We start from the raw sequence: 20,153 nt of genomic DNA on the forward strand, positions 1-20,153 counted from the left end.
CATTCCCACAGCTGCTGGCCTGACTCTACTCTTCCTTTCTCATCTGTGCCATTCAGTGGCCTCCTGGCTGGAGTCCCTCCACTTCATTTTGTTTCTAAGCCAGTTGTTTGGCCACATTCCTCCCTGAGTGAATGCTGTCAGGACCTCCCTGAGTGAATGCTGTCAGGACCTTCCTCAGTCTCTTGTAGGAAAAATTTAAAACTCTCTTTAAACCATGTATTTGTTAATTGGCCTCAGCCTACCTTTCCCATTTCATTTCATCCTACTCCTGTGTTCCCACAATTGGCCACTCAAAAGAACATAAATATACATATTCATATCTCTGTGCCTTGTGAGTTAATTACTTTATAAAAGCTTAGTCATCCTTCAAAAGCTAACTCAAGAACCATTTCCTGTATGTGGCCTTCCTAATCGATTCAGGCAGAATTAAGTGCCTTTGCTTCTGTACTTTCACTGCTTTTATTCCTACAGCCCATACAGGGCTTTCAGCATTATATTATAGTCAATTGTGTGCCTTTTCTCCCACCAGACTGATTTCATTAAGGACACTGAATATATGCCATTTCATTCACAGCCCCTAGCACACAGTATATTTGCTGAGGGTTTTAAAGTTCACCTATGACTAAATGACTGTTTGAGCCATGTTCATAAAAAGAGAGGCTGTAGAAATGTTGTCAGTACTCTATGTTTTACTTTTCAACATCCATAAAAGCTTACTCAAATTAATTACATGTTTTCTTTATTATTCGGCAAAAGAGATGACCACTTTGACTCAATATATAAGCATTTGCTTTCTAGGAGAATTTACTCCAGAAATGCAGTTGCGGATAAGGCAAGAAATTGAGAAGGAAAAGAAAACAGAACCTTGGAAAGAAAAATTCTTTGAAAGGTTTTATGGAGAAAAGTAAGTACTAGAGCATTTTTTTCTCATTTCTCTCAGAAGGAAATGAAAATGTAATTCTCTGCTTCACATAGCACACTCATATGCTGTAAAACTTAATAAACCTGCGATAAAAGGCAATAGTCCCACGGTGTAAGAAATTGCAGGTAAAATTATAGTGGCATATCAGCACTTAAATTTTTAAAAAATGCGCTTTCAAGGGTTTATAACTTGTCCATGAAAATTCATTTTGGCCTGAAAATAGCACCTGAAATCCTATAGAAGTCAATTATGGCTTTCTTAACTAGATTCTAGTAAAAAATCTCCTGTTTTTAATCCAAGTATGTTCATTAACGAATACTTTAGAACTAAGTAGTTTTAGACACACTTAATTTTCACATTTTTCTGAAAATGTTGACTGTGCATATACATGTGTTTGGAGAAGATCCTGAAGTATTACTCTTTATCTATCTTCCTCTCCGAGTGTAACCGGTTTTTATTATTTCTCTTTTTATGTGTTTCTCTTTAAAATAATACTGGCCACACTTAAGCTTGGTAGCAACTGAATTAAATTGAAAGTAGTTTAGCTTTTGCCTCACATTTAGAAGGGACATATCATACTTGAGCAGAATTAGAGTCTCAGAGACTAGCAGATCCCTAAGGAAGAAGGAAGTCACTGACAATTGACAGTGACTTTAGATCCTCCTTAGAAAGGAATTTGTGCTTGAACTCCCAGGTACATAATTCATGCCTGAAAGTCGTTTTGTGTAGATGTCACTGACGTGGTTGCAGGTAACAAAATCTGTACCAATTGATCTCATTTCATAAAATTTCAAAAAAAATAAAATAAAATAAAATTTCCCCCTGTAAACAGAGAAAACAATATCAGGAGTCTCATATGAGTGCTCTTGAAAAGGAACTACGTGATTAACAGCCTGCTTAGAGTAGGCTAGCATTTGGTGGAGTGTCCTAAATAGCAGTACTCTCAAGTAGGAAGGCTTGTTTTCATTGCTATCCTAGGACCGTGGATGCATATACATATTTAAGAAAACTTACAGGAGATAATTAATGTGTTTTCTCAAAAATTAAAATGCAGCAGGCTCCTTATATACCTTCAGATATTGTCACCAGCAGTATTACTCAAGCCTGCCTACATCAAAATCCTCACTGGAGCTTTTAAAAATAGATACAGATTTCCAGGACCCATGCCAGACATACTGATTGGGAATGTCCAGTAGTTGAGCCCAGAAATATGTATTTTTAGATGGTCTCTAGGTCATGCTGATGCCCAGCAGGATTAAGAACCTGGAAGATGATATTTCTGACAAAGGGAATGTTGGGAACACTGTTTTCAGTGCTGGCAAAGGTACAACTGAGCTAGTTACCTCCAGTGCACTGGTCCTTAGTTGTGGTTGACTGTGGGCACTTTTTTTTTTTTTTAATTCAGCAAAATTGATTCAGTATCTCATCTAGATGCCAGAGGTGCAGATGTTCACAGGGCTTCTTAGGCTCTGCCCTCAGAGAGCCTGTACCCTAGAGACTACGCATGACAGAGGTCTTCCCCCCCATTCAGCATGTTGTGATTGAGCATATCTGGCTCTGATATGTGCCTAAGAGCTTTGCAAGTATTATTTCACTTACCTACCCAACTGTCCTGTAAGATGGACACCGTTATTACTTTTACATTAAAAAAGGGTTTAGGAAAAAAAAAAAGTGTTTAGGAAACTGAGATACAGTGAAACTGAGTAATTTTTCCAGGTTTTCACAGTGTGGTTAAATGATTTGCTCAGTCACCTAATGCCACAAATCCTTCTCAGAAAAATTCACACATACAATTTTTTTTACATAAAATTTGAGGGCTTCTAGACTTCCATGCCTCTCAGGTTAAGGGCCCCTGCCCTGGAAGTAACAGCTACAATCCTGTGAATAAGCATGATTCCCCATTACGTAACCTCCCTGAGGGCTGAATACAAACAGTTCTCTTTTTTTGACCCTTTTCTTGCTGTAGTTTATCTATAGAGTTTCTGTCCCCTTATGTCACTGGTCTTTGTCTCTTTCTGTCTTCGATTACATACTGGATGACAGAGATATTTTGGACATTTCATTGAGTGCTCTTCTAATGTTGTTACTTCTAGATTACTTGGCTCCAGTGTATGAAGGATTATGTTTCATAGCGTCAGATAATTTTCAGTTGACAAGTGTCTTTTTACTGCTCTAAGTTTTCCCAAGAATGTTGCCATCCAAACTCCCCTGTTTTTAAGAGTTGTCTACTTTAGTTTTTAGCTATTTGTTTGAGGTCTTTATTATGGTTCTTATTGACTTACTCTGCTTATAACATAGTACTGTTCTATACTTGCTTTGGTTACTTAAGAGATCACCCATAGGGATGCTAACTCAGTTATAGGGGTTGGTCTGTTGGTTTACAGTCTAGATTTCTGAACTTAACTGTTTTCCTTTGTGGTGTTATGTGGTGTGCTGTGAAAATCAACCTATGCCTTATGCCATCTTAAATCTATTTTTTTAATGAAAATAATAAAATGTCAACATAAGCATATTTTATGCAGTGCTATTGTCCATATATACATATCTATTATATACATATACACACATGTATAATATATATTACATACATTTGTTATATTTAATGATATTAAATATATTTAATATGAATTAGTAATAATAATAATAAATTTATTAGATCCTTATTAACCAACCAGCAGAAATTTGGCTGCCAGTGGATAGGTACTGTATATTCTACACTTAACCTAGTATCAGTGGCATCTCTGCTTGGCCGAGCCCCATATTTCTAGTTGATTATTTTGCTTTAAGTTTATCTGTAATGTAGTTATTCTGTTCCTCTCAGTGTAGATAGTTATAAATTGTAGCTTCGTTTGAACCCATCTTAGGGAAAGTTGAAAGAAAAGAGACTAAGAATGAGGGGGAGTATCTTCTATCTTCTTTTTAGAATCTTCTGAATGTTAGTAAAGAAGTCAATGAATGCAATCCAAAAAATGTATCCAGTTTTATTTCCCTTTCATTTTGAGAATTTAAGCAAAAGGTTGAAGGTTTCACTGAGATATTTTCCTGCATCAATACTATTTTAGCTATATTTCTTCAGTCAAATACGTTTTCTCCTTAAGAAAGACATATCTCTTCTGCTTATCTTTGTAATTGTCTGAAGAATTTAACTTCTTTTAGAACAGCTTATTTATCTACCATGTGATGCTGACATTGTAACTTAGTATGATGGGAAAAATTGGTTTACAATATCTTTGTAATTCTGATGAACTTTTCCTTATGACATGAATATTAGGTTGGATTATTTATTTATATTCTTTGCTATCTTTTATGAAATATCTGTATAGTAAGATCACATCAAAGAATTTTAAGGTCTTGCCTCATATAAATGTAAACTAGTAGAATCAACTTTGTTGACACCAAATACATCCATTACTCTTTTGCAAAATTTCCATATTGTCTTAGATTAGACACTTAGAGATTAAAGTAAGGTGAGTAATGCCTTGTACATTGGTGTAAGAGAACTTAATCTTTGGAAGTCTTTTCAGTTTTAAGATTTTACAACCTACCCACCTTGTATCAATCTTATTTGCTTATATTGCATCCTTTGAAAACGGTACAGTTTTTTTTTTAAGATTTTATTTATTCATGTGAGACAGAGAGAGAGAGAGAGAGAGAGAGAGAGAGAGGCAGAGACACAGGCAGAGGGAGAAGCAGGCTCCATGCAGGGAGCCCGATGTGGGACTCAATCCCAGGTCTCCAGGATCACGCCCTGGGCCGAAGGCAGCACTAAACCACTGAGCCACCCGGGCTGCCCTACAGTTTTTTTATGATAAAGACATAGTGCTGCTTTCTGACTTTAAAAAGTTTTAGATCTTATACATTTGGCTTTTCTGACCATATTTTTCTAATCTTATAGATGCATATACATATTTAAGAAAACTTAAATTATAGTATTTAATTGTAATTTTTAAATTCCTTTTACTAACATTTGGCAGAATTTATGTCTCCTTGCTTCCAGAATAAAAATCTATATCAAATAAATAAGTAAAAATGAAAATATATACCTTTTTAAACCAAATGTAGAGTTTAGTTTATTTATGATTATAAATAGTATGTAATTTTTAAATTCCTTTTACTAACATTTGGCAGAATTTATGTCTCCTTGCTTCCAGAATAAAAATCTATATCAAATAAATAAGTAAAAATGAAAATATATACCTTTTTAAACCAAATGTAGAGTTTAGTTTATTTATGATTATAAAGGCAGTAGAACTAAGTCATCATAAACATGTTTACATAAATTAAGCATGTTAGTGATTATAAAATTAATTTGATGCTCTTATTTCTGTTGAATAAATATATATATACTATATATTGAATATAGTATATATATACACTATATATATACTTTTATTTCTGTTGAATACTATATATAGTATGCTATATATTGAATACTATATATTGAATATAGTGTATATATATACACTATATATAGTATACTATATATTGCATACTATATATAGTATTCAACAGAATGTGTATGTGTATATATGTATATATGTGTATGTACATATATACACATATGTATGCATATATGTATATACATGTATACATATACATATATATGTGTACGTGTGTGTGTGTGTGTGTGTATATATATATATATATATCCATACCTCCAAGTTGTACCTTATTTGTGGTTGAATAATATTTAATACTTATAATTTCTCTTCAGGTTGGGCATGTCAAGGGAGGAATCGATAAAGCTCACTTCTGGACCAAACAATGACGGAGCTGAAAGTTCGTGTGGAACCTCTGGCCTTCCAGGTCTTTCTACACAGACTCCCTTGGAAGAGCAACAGTCAAAAAGCATGAAAAGTCCAACTTCTCCAGAGCCTGATTTCTGTGATACGCTTTGTCCTATGGTAGATGTAGGTAAGGATGTAATGGCGGAATCAGAATCAGAAGATATCTTGATCCCTGAAGAATCCGTGATTCAGGAGGAAATTGCAGAAGAGGTAGAAACTAGTATCTGTGAATGTCAGGATGAAAATCATAAGACAATACCTGAATTTTCTGAAGAGTCTGAAAGTCCAGCCAACTCTCATGAAGAGCCCCAAGTTGCACCTCCTGAAGAGAACTTGGAATCCTGTGTTATGATGAATGATGTTTTAGAAATATTGCCTCATATTGAAGTTAAGGTGGAAGAAAAATCAGAATCTCCCCAGGAAGAAATGTCAGTTGTTATCGATCAGCTAGAAGTCTGTGACTCTCTCATTCCTTGCACTTCATCTGTGACTCATGTCAGTGACACAGAACATAAGGAGTCAGAAGCTGCATTAGAGACCAATACTCCAAAAATAAAAACAACGTCATCTTCTTTAGAAGGTCAGTTTCCCAGTGAAGGAATTGCTGTAGATATGGAGCTGCAGAGTGACCCTGATGAACAGCTTTCTGAGAATGCTTGCATCTCTGAAACTTCGTTCTCTTCTGAGAGCCCAGAGGGAGCCTGTACCAGCCTGACATCCCCAGGAGGGGAAACCCAGTCCACCTCAGAGGAATCATGTACTCCAGCCTCCCTTGAGACAACGTTTTGTTCTGAGGTGTCCAGCACTGAAAATGCAGACAAATATAATCAGAGAAATCCCCCCGAAGAAAACCTTCATGCATCTTTGATGTCAGAAATATCTCCAATATCCACTTCACCTGAAATATCAGAAGCATCTCTGATGTCCAATTTACCTTTAACATCTGAAGCATCCCCAGTATCAAATTTACCTTTAACATCAGAAACATCACCCATGTCTGATTTACCTTTGACATCAGAAACATCTTCAGTGTCTTCCATGCTTCTCACATCTGAGACTACTTTTATATCCAGTTTGCCACTTCCTTCAGAAACATCTCCACTTTCTAATTCTTCCATGAATGAGAGAATGATGCATCAGCAAAGAAAGTCCCCTTCCCTATCTGAAGAACCGCTCTCCCCACAGAAAGAGGAAGGCTCTGCTCCTGCCAAGCCCCTGGGAGAGAGCCTTCTCTCTCAACCGAAGACTCTATCAAATACTCCTGAACCCCTCAAAATGGGGTCCTCCATTGTTCCTGAAGCATTTCCATCTGAAGACTTGCACAATAAGACTCTGAATCAGCAGCCTTGTAAATCACATGTTGAAACTGAAAAGCCCTACCCTGCTTCGATTCCAGAACTTCCTTCTATAGAAATAATAAAGGTAAAAAATCATAATATCCTGCAAAGAACAGAAAAGAAAGGGGCATCTTCACCATTGGAGCTATCTGTCTTTTCTGAAGAAACAGAGAATAAGGGAAATGAGCTTCCATCAGCTAAGTTACAGGACAAGCAATATGTCTCCTCAGTGGATAAGGCTTCATTTTCAGAAGGCTCTAGAAATAAAACACATAAGCAGGGGAGTTCACAGAATCGGTTGGAGACCTCACATTCTTCCAAGTTATCAGAGCCCTCCAAATCACCCGATGGGATAAGAAATGAAAGTAGAGAATCCGAGATATCAAAAAGGAAAACTGCAGAGCAGCACAGTTTTGGAATCTGTAAGGAAAAGAGGGCTAGGATAGAAGATGATCAGTCTACCCGGAACCTGTCATCCAGCAGCCCACCTGAGAAAGAACAACCTCCAAGAGAAGAGCCCAGAGTGCCACCTCTGAAGGTATGGAGTAATAATAATAACAATAAAGACAATTCCAGAGAAATAGGCTTTTCTGTGTAGATGCTTAATTCTCAGAACTAAGTAAGGTTTTTGTCCCTCTAGGTTTTATGTAGTTTATGATCTAATACTCCCAGCACTAGTCTAATATTAAACAATCCTTTTTAAGGATCACTGAGCTCATATGATAATTTTAGATACATGTATATATTTAGACCTCAGCATTTAAGGAAAAAAGAAATAGTGAGGGAGAACAGGGCCTGGAGGAACCTATAGGCCACAAGATAGTCTTTTGGGGACTCCAAGGTAGGACCAAGAGGTACATGTACTTGGGGGAAGTTGATAATTTAGCCTCCTATAAAAGTTTAGTAGGATGAGGGAAAGTAGTCAAAAGTCAAAGGCATTCACTAAGGAGGCAAAGGTACAGAATACCAGTTCATTTATTTTCCGGCAAATAATCACCACTACCATTGTCTAGCAGAAGGACCTGACTTATGGAAGAGCCTCATTAAATATTTCTTGAGTAAATCGATGAAATTACTTTGCATACCTTGAGGGAAAATGCAATAGGTATTTAGATATACAAATCCTATTTTTTGAGATAGTAAAGAGATATTTAACTTCACAAATAATAAAGCCTGTAGTCAAACATTCCCATTTATATATTCTCTTTTGATCCCAGGTAGGTTTTAACTCTCAGGAAACAAGCCTTTTATATAAATTGGCTGTGCCTAAGTAAACTGAAAATTAGGATTAATTCAAAAGAAACACTGTTTAACAACAACAACAAAAAATCCTACCCAATATAAGCTATATTTATTTGGTGCTTTCATCTCAGTCCATTTATATTGTTCTACAATAAAGTGGATTATTCCACCATAGGTTTGGTTTAGAATTAAAAACATATTCAAGCTTTGTTTATCTTAGTCTCTTTCTCTTTATTTTACTCTGCCCTGACATCTATTTTTTGTATGTGTCTCATGATATCCATAAGGCTGACTTTTAAAAGTGTAGCTGTAGTTATTTTACTTAATGAAGTAACCCCTATTAAATAAAATTCTAGAGATATGGAAGATGAACATTAAACTCCAATTAAAATCCCACTATGCATTTTAATTTCTGAAGCAGTAGAAAGAAAAATGTAAGTGCTTTTCATAGGAAATATTTTTGAACATGGCAGTCTGATTTTTCTTGTCAAAAGCTTGTTTTCAATGTAATACACACTTTACAATAGATGGATACCATAAGTACATTTGGTGTTTGGCCTTGCATTCTTGTTTAAGTATATCTAGGTATAATTTTTAAAATGTTTTTAGTTTTTTTTTTTAACTAAAGAAAATATTTAACAGGAAAAATTGATTCTCCTCTCTAAATTCATTTTTCCATTGGAACCTTTGGATTAGAAGAGAGACATTACAGGTTGGAAAATGAGAAATGCGATAGCAAAGACAGATAATTTCATCCACTAAAGTTCCAAAGCATAATTTCAGATTGATATGATCCTACATCATGTGTTAAATGTCGTTTATAGTGTAAATATATGTATGTTAAGAAGAGAGATGTTTTCTAGGAAAAGCTTTTTTTAGAAGGAGAAAAACGAAGGAATCATAGTACCAGTCGACAGCCCTGAACAGGGAACCCAAAGATTCTCTCTGTCAATCCCTAGTTCTGTGACCCCAGGGCAGCCTATTTTCCCTCCAAGAGTTTTTTCAGCTGTAAAATGAGGGGCTTTGATTAGATCCCTTCCAGCTCTCCAAATCTATGACTCTAAGAACGTTTTAGTGACCAGCACATCACAGGCATTGCTATGGGATGTTGGTGTTGGGTCTTGTGCCTCATGAGTTTGGTGATGACTGTGAGTCTCCTAATTAGCATGAGTAGGTGAACAGTGTGACTTTATGAAAATCAGCAAATTGTAGATTACCAGTATCCAAAGGAACTGCCTAAGCTCCATAGTTGCTTTTAGAGGCAGAAAACCAGAGTTACCCTTGCTTTCATGAAAAGATAACGATATGGGATCCCTTTGGAAAGCAGAGCACTCTTACAAATATAGTCTCATTCCATCTTTATAGCAGCCCTATGAAGGAAATAGACCAGAAATAACTAGTCTCATTTTACAGGTGAGTTTACAAACTCTTATTGTGCACTTATTGTGCATGTAGGAGCCAGCGTACTGGGTGGTATGGGAGTACACAAAAACTATAGAGTCTTTGGCTCGAGGAGGTCATTGGAGAAATCGAACTGCATGGTGATCCCTGAAATCACAGTTTCTTTGAGTGAAGGCAGGACGAGAATTCTAATTCCCTAACCTCTTGGCTAAGGTTTTTCTCTTTGTGTCAAATTAAGAGATAAACTCATGTAGAGTTAAGGTCCCAGTTTTCCCTGCCAGGAAGGAAGATAATTTAAAAGCTAAATATCTCTAAGCCTTTTTTAGCTAACCTCATTTTAAGAAGCATGGATTTTGTTTCCATTTATATGAGGCATTAAGAAGATGTTTCATTTCCATACCAAATGAAGTCACCGGTTGATGTTTCTGTAGATGAAAAACAGAGATTGAAAATTTTAATTTCACATTCATGCCACATTTATTGTCACTTTATCCCCTAAAGGCCCATTCGGGGATTTAGGTGTCATTCCTGCCACATTATGAGAGAATGCAGCACATCTTCTCTCTCACATTATCGCGTTCCACCTGCCTCCTCTGTGATCATGTACCATGAGCTTTCTCTTTCCATTCTCCCCTTCTTCCTGTAGATCCAGCTTTCCAAAATTGGGCCACCTTTCATTATCAAGAGCCAGCCAGTCTCCAAACCAGAGTCTCGCACATCCCCCAGCACGTCGGTCAGCAGTGGGAGGAATACAGGAGCCAGGACCCTTGCAGATATCAAGGCCCGGGCCCAGCAAGCGAGGGCCCAGCGAGAGGCGGCCGCAGCAGCTGCAGTAGCCGCCGCGGCGAGCATCGTCTCAGGAGCCATGGGGAGCCCAGGAGAGGGTGGAAAGGCAAGAACCCTGGCACACATCAAAGAGCAGACAAAGGCAAAGCTCTTTGCAAAGCATCAAGCCCGGGCCCACCTCTTCCAGAACACTAAAGAGTCCCGGTTGCCTCCGCTCAGCTCAAAGGAAGGGCCCCCAAGCTTAGAAGTCTCTTCTGCTCCTGAAACAAAAATTGAAGGGTCAACTGGTGTGATTATTGTCAATCCAAACTGCAGATCTCCTAGCAACAAGTCTGCACACCTCCGGGAGACCACCACTGTATTACAGCAGTCTCTTAACCCAGCTAAACTTCCAGAAACTGCCACTGACTTATCTGTGCATAGTTCTGATGAAAACATACCCGTGTCACACTTACCTGAGAAAATTGTTTCATCTACCTCTTCTGAAAATAGCAGTGTGCCCATGCTTTTTAATAAAAATTCTGTCCCTGTGTCTGTTTGCAGCACTGCTATGTCGGGAGCAATTAAAGAACATCCCTTTGTGAGTTCTGTTGATAAATCCTCTGTTCTAATGTCTGTTGACAGTGCAAACACTACAATTTCTGCCTGTAACATAAGCATGTTAAAAACCATCCAGGGAACTGACACTCCGTGCATAGCCATTATACCAAAATGTATCGAAAGCGCTCCTGTCCCCGTCACAGCAGAGGGCTGCAGTGTCTCGAGCCCCATGGATGACAAGCCCTTGCTCCTGCCCAGCAGCAGTGCTGGTCACTTAATCCCCAGTCAGTACAACTCTGCGCCAACTCCCTCCATTGGAAAGAACTTGCCAAACCATCTCTCCACGAGCTCTGTCTTGATCCCCCCAACGGGAATTAACAGCCGATTTCCCTCTGAGAAGATAGCCATGCCTGGGAGTGAAGAACAGGCCACCGGGCCCGTGGGCACCACTGTGAGAGCCGCCCTCGGCTGTAGGGAGTCCGGGGCAGTCACAGAGCCTCTGGCTGCACGACCACCTGTCGCAATGTTTACTGGAAGCATGCTGACGATAAACTCTTACGAGAGTCCTCCCAAATTAAGTGCTGAAAGCTCGGACAAAAATTCAGGGCCTCGAAACAGGGCAGACAATTCTGGGAAACCTCAGCCACCTGCGGGGGGCTTTGCACCAGCAGCCATAAACAGATCGATTCCGTGTAAAGTCATCGTTGACCACAGCACCACGCTGACCTCCACGTTGTCTCTAACCGTCTCCATCGAGAGCGCAGAAGCCAGCTTGGACCTCCCGAGCAGGTCAGTGAGGACAGAAGCCTCCATACAGCCCATGGTGTGTCCCCAGGTATCTGTTATTAGCAGGCCGGAGCCCGTGGCCAGCGACGCCGTCGATCACAGTTCTAGTTTCATCGCTGCTTCTGCAGCAAAGCAAGAGTGTAATAATAAAGCGATGCAGGCAGCCGGTTCCAGTCTCCGAGAGGGACCCCTCGTCGTTCCAGATAAACTAAACGAGGTGACCACTCCCAGTAACTGCTTTGCCGAGCAGGCTCGTGGCCCGACTGCTTTCAAGAGTGAAGCGGACACAACCTGCAGCAATCCGTATAACCCGGGCAGCCGGATTTGCTGGAATGACGAGGGGATGAGGAGCACAGGGCAGCCTCTGGTCAGTCACTCCGCTCCCAGTAAGCAGAAAGAATTTCTGGAGCAGAGTGGCCCGAAGGCCATCAAAACCGAGCACGCCGGCTACTCCCACATGCCAGAACTTCACCCCAGGAACCTCCTAACGAACGTCACTCTCCCGGTGAAGTCCGAACCTCACGAGGTGGACAAGGGCTTTAGAATGGACACGGAAGACTTCCCTGGCCCCGAGCTGCCGCCTCCGGCCGCGGAGGTCGCCCCCGGCGTGCAGCAGGCCCAGAGCGTGAAGGCTCCCACCCCTGGCGCCGGGGACGAGCCCATTTCCTTGGCCCCAGACCCCCTGAAGCGAGTCCCCGGTGCGGGGAGCTCCGGCTGCCGGCTGTCGTCCGTGGAGGCTAACAATCCGCTCGTGACGCAGCTGCTCCAGGGCAACCTGCCTTTGGAAAAAGTGTTGCCTCAGCCCAGGTTGGGAGCCAAGCTCGAAATTAACAGGCTTCCTCTGCCTCTTCAAACTACCTCAGCGGGGAAGACGGCACCAGAGAGGAACGTTGTGGAGCTGCCGTCCAGCTCTCCCAATCCGGACGGGAAGGGCTACCTGGCCGGGACCCTCGCACCACTACAGATGAGGAAGCGAGAAAACCACCCCAAAAAGAGAGTAGCCAGGACTGTGGGGGAACACACTCAAGTTAAATGCGAGCCAGGGAAGTTGTTGGTGGAGCCAGATGTCAAAGGGGTGCCTTGTGTCATCAACTCGGGCATGAGTCAGCTGGGACACAGCCAGCCGTTTAAGCAGGAGTGGCTGAGCAAGCACTCCATGCAGAACCGAATTGTTCACAGCCCCGAGGTCAAACAGCAAAAGCGGCTGCTCCCCTCGTGTAGCTTCCAGCAGAACCTGTTTCACGTCGACAAGAATGGCAGCTTCCACCCCGATGCTGGTACCTCACACAGACAGCAGTTTTACCAAATGCCCGTGGCTGCCAGGGGCCCCGTCCCAAGTGCAGCTCTGTTACAGGCCTCTGCCAAGCCCCCGGTGGGCTGTGGTGCGTTTGCCTTCAATAGGCATCTGGAACAGAAGGGGCTGGGAGAGGTGGGCCTTTCCTCCGCACCTCACCAGCTAAGGTTAGCCAACATGTTATCTCCCAACATGGCCATGAAAGAAGGTGATGACGTGGGAGGGGCTGCACACGCCGTGCCAAACAAAGCACTGGTGCATCCCCCGCCCCCGCCCCCTCCGCCCCCTCCGCCCTTGGCCTTGCCCCCGCCTCCCCCACCGCCACCTCCGCTACCTCCACCTATTCCTAATGCAGAAGTCCCATCCGATCAAAAGCAACCACCGGTTACCATGGAAACCACTAAGAGACTTAGTTGGCCACAGTCCACGGGCATATGTAGCAATATAAAATCGGAACCTCTTTCTTTTGAGGAAGGTTTAAGCAGCAGCTGTGAACTGGGCATGAAACAAGTTTCCTATGACCAGAATGAAATGAAAGAACAGTTAAAAGCATTTGCGTTAAAAAATGCAGATTTCTCTTCCTATTTGCTTTCTGAGCCACAAAAGCCTTTTACCCAATTAGCTGCTCAGAAAATGCAGGTGCAGCAACAACAGCAGCTCTGTGGAAATTATCCAACAATACACTTTGGTAGCACGAGCTTCAAAAGGGCAGCATCTGCAATTGAAAAGTCCATTGGGATTTTGGGAAGCGGCTCCAGCCCTGCCACGGGCCTGCCCGGTCAGAACGCTCAGATGCCCGTTCAGAACTTTGCCGACAGCAGCAATGCGGACCAGTTGGAACTGAAATGCTCTTGCCGGCTGAAAGCCATGATTGTGTGCAAAGGCTGCGGGGCCTTCTGCCATGACGACTGCATAGGTCCCTCCAAACTCTGTGTAGCTTGCCTGGTTGTGCGGTAAGAGCCGAGGAAAGATGCAGTATCCCTTTTCAACACGGAAAAGCCAAACGGCGTCAGCAGCAACAAATTGAATAACTCAGTGGTTTATATCGTGCTAATTTATTTTACTTTGGAACAGATTCTCTTCTCTCTCTGGGATTCTTTACTTGCATTTCCCAGAAAGGGGAGATGGCGTCCCAACCAAGTGGCTCAGCAGCATGTCTTTTACATATTAAGTTGCCATTCCCAGCTCTGGAAAATTTCTGTCCAAGTGTATACAGGTCACTGCCCCATTTGTTTTTTTTTTTTTCTTTTTTAAATCCAGATGTAGATAGGAAAAGGACATTTTTAATTACTTAATGCTAACCAGAAATGCAGATGTAGAAGGAGGATGGTACAAGTGACTTAAAGTGGTTGGTTATTCATTCTTCTGTAGATTAACCATTACAACAAGGGTTTTCACAGTTGACTCTTCTGGACCTACCTTGACCACAGTGATTAAATCATATTTGGAAAGGGGAATCTGATTTAAGTGTATGATTCCTTGTATTTGCTCATATCACAAAAGATACATTAAAGGAGGTATGCCATTAATGAACTCCACTGTCCTTCTTCTCTTCCCTCCCTTTTTACTCTTTTCAGAGACTGGCAGCATTTCTGGATCTGCCTTGGACATTGTGCACACATTGTAGTGAAATGTGTCTTATACCTGAAATTGCAGCGTGGGCCCTATGCCCAGTAATCTGGTTTGAGCCCTTTGACACCTGATACTGTAGGATCAGTTGACCAACAGAGGCCCAGAGGCCCAGAGGATTTCAGAGCATCGTGTGTAGCTTTTAAGAGCAAGTATGAAAAAATGCCCTTAAGTTTAAAGAGTAAGCAAGTAAAATGCTGTGTATGCAAACACATAGAAGTGGGTTGATAATGTAAATATCAGTCCATTCTGTTCACTCCAGTACAACTACTAGATACTAAAACTGGGGGGAAAATAATCGTACCCTTTATTGATGACACCAGTACATTCTGGCTTCTGACTCTGCAGAGGTTGGCCACCTCTCAAAGTGTCAATGATGATGAAAGGAACTACAGAAGGCTGAAGTGACGATACGTTTCTGAACAATTTTTCTCTTATGATTCACAATCTACATAATTATACTTGACTCTGAAATAGCCTTTGTTTTAAAAGTTCTAGGTACTGCATGTTTTGTTTTCTTTCGCCCCCCCCCCCCCCCCTCAGGTGAATTCAGTACATTCTTCGTATTTGGGGGAGTGGAACTGCTTTTGAAAACGGGATACTGCATCTTACAAATACCGTCAGTGTTTATCCAGTAAAGTCTGAGTGTTGAGTATTTGAGCTACGTTCCTCATACTTTGACCACCCTCATGCCAGAGAACAGCTGTAGTTCAGGAGGCTCTGTTCCCTAAAGCAAGTTCAAAAGCACATGCACACTGTGGGAAAGATGAAAGACAACAAAGCCACGCCCATTTAACTTCAGATTGCAGAGCACAATATATGGAGTGCCAGTAATTCATTGCTTGACCATGGCTGTAGAATTTAAAAAATGAAACAAATCATGGGGTGGGGGGTATCCTCTGTATCCAGGGTAAGAGTGACAGACATTTTCACATCAATGTAAACTTTTGACATTCCCTTAAAACATGTCTTAAAACTTAACTGGAATAAGCAGAGATTACATTCCTGGAGGGAGAAAAAAACACACTTGTGATTTTTTAATAGGAATCAACCATGGTACATGTTTGTTTGTTTTTTTTCTCCTCCATATTTATTATTGTGATGTTGCCAAATTTTGTTAGGTGATACAGATGTCACTTTCATTAAGAAGTTGCTGATAGCGAAAGATATTTAGAAAAGCAAAGAACGGTCTGCCTCTGTGGCTGAGCTGCCATGCTTCCTTCCGGACCGACCGTCACTTCTGTTTTTCACATTGAAATTAACAAAGCGAACGACTGAGAAAGTGAGCAGTGCACTAACCAGCCCCTCCCGAGGAAGGCGGCGCAAGTTGCAGCGGACCCGTAGTTCCCCTGCGCCAGGCTGTGCTCGGGCGGCATCCTCTCGTGGTCGGCTTGGCTGCAATACCATCCTAGTTCAGAAGAGCACGCTCTAGTCCCACAGAAGGGAGCCCGTAAAATGTAGACCCTTGCATGCCAACTCCTTCCGAATGCAGTTGCCGCTCTACCAGTGTCAGGTACTGGCCACACCAGCAGATTCAAAGATCACTACATCAGTAACTGGCACCGTGTTGAAGAAACCCTGGTCTACGAAGCTTTGCACTCTGTATATGAGGTCCGGCTGAGGCGGAAGTGATACTGAGCTCACTGTCGGTTCCATCATTGTGGGACACTGCCTGCAAGGTACTGGGAATAAAGAAAAAAGTGTCCTTCTGTATGTTTTGATTTTTCACAAAATAGGTGATATTTCACATGATTTTGGTGAATCGATTGTTGATCGTGCATGGATTCTATCACCCAGGTCCAAAGAGGATAATTCTTCTGTGCCCTTTCTCTCTTTTGCCCCAGCTCAAATGCCTAATATTCGCATATGGTTTATATTAGTGAAAAAATTAGTATCTTTGGGCTAAAAAATAATGGAAAGAAAAATTCAGAAGTAAAATGTGGGTCAGATATTTTACAAGTGTCCACTTAATATACATATATGAAAACCAGTATATTCGGATTAGGTAAGTAGGTTCTTAGCTTCCTGATTTCCACAGGTGTCTGCCTATGTGCAAATGTAGTATGTTATTTACTACATGGTTATTGTGGTGTAATGTGCAAATGTTAGTGTGTGCATTATCCTGATCATTGGACACTCTGATATCCCTATCAGGAATAGAACTTGCACATGTAACATGTAATTTTTTTTTTTTTATCACAAAGGATGTATTTCCCTAAGTAGCACTTTTGGAGCAGGGGAAAGCAGAGAACTGCTATTCCCTCATCCCCCTCCTCTATGATATGCATATGCCTGAAGTGTGTAAAGACATTTAGGTAGTTAATGGGCATGTTAATAAGAACGTTCTGATGCAAATTCATTTTCAAAATGAAAATAGTTTTCCTTCCCCAAAGTGAGAGTAGCAGAAATGTTGGTGAACTGAGCACCATAGTTATATATAATATTTCTCTACTAAGGTCTAGTTTGAAGAAAAAAACTTGAAAACAAACCTATGAGGTTGAGCCTGGTTGCTATAAAGACTTTATGGTGGTATGTGTTTCTGGGATGAGCTGTAGAGCAGGTTTAGGTGACTTCTAGACCTTGGATGTTCTAAGTCGTTCAGATTAAACCTACAAAACCCAACAAGCTGGTGCACATGGTGCTTCATAACGCAGCCAAGATTAAGAATACATGATGTTGCAGCCCCATTTTAAACACTCGCACAGTTTCGCGAGAGGAAGTTACTGTGGCCTTGGTTTCCCGGTTCCTGCTTGGTCTGGTGAGGTTCCAGGTCACAGAAGCTGAAGCCAAGCTTAGGGTTGCATCGTCTCTCTGGTGTGGAGGCCAGCACCGCACTAGCTGCCTGGTGGGAATGAGCCCGTGGAGCATGCAGAGCCCAGAGTCACTGTCTGTCTGTGTTTCTAGAGAACAATGTGAAGAGTCCTAGAAAAGGAACTCGTCAGACTGTCAGGGGCCTATGTAGCCAAAATGTCACTGAATATAAAAATCTTGTCTTCAGTCCTCATGCTTTGTCACTGTAAAGCGAACAAAAAGCATTTTTACTATAATTTAAAGGAGCTGCTTTTTTATAGCACATACTATTTCGCTTTGTACTATATTTGATAGTTGCAGAATAATTTAGACTGTAGAAAAACTTTGTTGTATTTGTACTGTTCATGAATGTTTCCAAAAAAGTGCTTTACTTGGTTGCCATAATTTTCTTGTACTGCTGTATTTTCCCCCCTGCTTCCTAGAAACCTAATCTGATTCATATTTTCAGTACAGTTTTGTTTTTTTTTTTTTTAATGTGTGTGTGTGTACTATTTTTTGGGGTCAGTATTCTGAATGTTTACATCTGTTTGACATTAGCCATTTAATGCCTTTAAAAAAAAAAAAAAAAGGCGGTATTACTCCTACAGTGTAACAGCAAAATGTGAAATCAACCCAAACATAACATGCATGACAAACACAGATTGGGGGCGAAGGCCCTGAACATACAGACATTTTATATCAGCATACAGAAAAGTAAAACCCTCCTTCAGTCCTCTACCAAAGAATATATTATTCCCACAGGAAAAACTCACGAAAGGTGTGTAAAATCCTCAGAAGGGGGAGCAGTTGATTCAGTAAGACTGCTACAATTTAAAACTGTTATGCTTGCTTTGATACCTGACTAAATGTGACTCAGTGCAACGAGCATTTAAACAATTTTTAGACAGTGTTTTGTTTAGAATTCAGGGATCATGCATTCTTTAATGGTGCTGTTTGTTTTTTATTTCTTTTCTACAAAGAAGAAAAGTGTTGCCTACAAAAGTGACTGCTCACAATACCATAAGTTAAATGAAATGAAATGTTTGTCTCTTCATGTTTCTCTGTTTTTTCCCTTTCTCAAAGTAACAATTTGGGTTTCAATATTAAAATATTCTGGAGAAAATAAAGAAATTAAACATTAAATAATTGTCATTTTTAATTTTTTATGAAATGAGGTAGTTACATAAAATGTGTTAAATACATCGAAAATTTTACTTAAAAAATTTTAGGGAGGAAAAAACCACATACTGTTGAATTATCGACCCCTTCCAGTTTGGTGAATTGTCAACACACAATTTAACTGTTAAAACTGAAACCTATTGGAAATTAACAATATCTACTGTGCTTATTATCATTTAAAAAGTATATTTGGAACTTGCTTTCATAAAGATCTTGTTTAATTTTTAAGTCAAAGACATTCGGGTCAAATTGTTAACTACCATAATTAATTTTAACTCTCCAAATGAATTCCAAAATTCTTTTTTAAAAGAATCGATTAGGTTAATTTTTTTTATCTTGCATTAAACATTACAGCTAGAGTTATTTGAAGAAAGCGCTGTGTGCCATTGGAACAAAATTGCCTCAGTTATGTTTACATTGGTTAAAAACGCATATTTTTACATTAAGATGAATCAGAAAGCATTAAACAATTGGTTAAATCGTAGCTCAGCTGTTTTCCTCTATAATGCTGACTTTGGCCGCCAGATGGCGAAAGAGGATGTTTACATTTGGAGGGGCGAAAGAAAAGAACAAAATAAAAGGGCTTCCTCCAAAAACTGAATTAAATGCTTATAATAAAGTCCAACGTACCCAAATGAGTCCATGGAAAACTGATACTTATGTCATCAAGCTATTTTCACTACAATGATAGCATTCCTTTTTTGTCCTATTTTTTCTATTAAAGTATTATGAAATGCTTTCTTAATTTTATTTAACATGGAATTTTTTTGTTTTCATTGCATTATTTCACAGGCATCCTTTATTCTAAAATTCACTAGAGAGGGGCAGCCCAGCGGTTTAGCGCCGCCTTCAGCCCAGGACCTGATCCTGGAGACCCGGGATCGAGTCCCGCGTCAGGCTCCCTGCGTGGAGCCTGCTTCTCCCTCTGCCTGTGTCTCTGCCTCTCTCTCTCTCTCTGTGTCTCTCGTGAATAAATAATAAAATCTTTTAAAAAATAAAAAAAAATAACTTTCACTAGAGAAAGTTGAACAGTCCAGCATTTTTTAAGCCGATGTTTTTTGAAACCAATCTGAATGCTTTATGTTTTAATTCCTATATTCTCATGAAATAGGAACAATTATACAGTTTTTATACAAATATCCAATTGTTCTTAGTACATTATTGTGTACATTATTGTATGCAGTATTGTGTACATTATTCTGGCCTGATTTGAGTAAAAATTGCACTCAGCATCGGAGGTATTTATTTGTATCCATCATAGGCTTTATCTGAGAAAAAGTAGTTTACCCAGTGATTCATTAAGTTTCACATAGACACTTCATTGTCATCAAAGATAAATATTTTATTTTGGAAGAACCTACCGAGGAAAGCAGTTGACACAACTGTTTGGGCTCCCCCCCCACCCCCCTGCAAAAGGCAACTGAACAGAAATCCTAGGAAGTGTCCCTTCATGAATTTAT

At 40.3% G+C, this 20,153-nt stretch overlaps 1 protein-coding gene across 11 annotated transcripts in view; it reads left to right on the plus strand.

Annotated features, from left to right (window-relative positions):
• The window catches only part of ASXL3 (ASXL transcriptional regulator 3), a 182,091-nt gene extending 163,431 nt beyond the window's left edge, over positions 1–18,660 (plus strand). For all 11 annotated transcript variants that reach the window (XM_077900395.1, XM_077900397.1, XM_077900396.1 and 8 more), the window contains 3 exons: positions 799–904; positions 5,637–7,584; positions 10,336–18,660. In XM_077900395.1, coding sequence (XP_077756521.1) covers positions 799–904; positions 5,637–7,584; positions 10,336–14,052 — 5,771 coding nt within the window. In that variant the 3' untranslated portion in view covers positions 14,053–18,660. The remainder of the gene's footprint in view (positions 1–798; positions 905–5,636; positions 7,585–10,335) is intronic.
• Positions 18,661–20,153: the final 1,493 nt, after the last annotated feature.

Source organism: Canis aureus, chromosome 6 (assembly GCF_053574225.1).
Source record: "Canis aureus isolate CA01 chromosome 6, VMU_Caureus_v.1.0, whole genome shotgun sequence".
Classification (NCBI taxonomy): domain Eukaryota; kingdom Metazoa; phylum Chordata; class Mammalia; order Carnivora; family Canidae; genus Canis; species Canis aureus.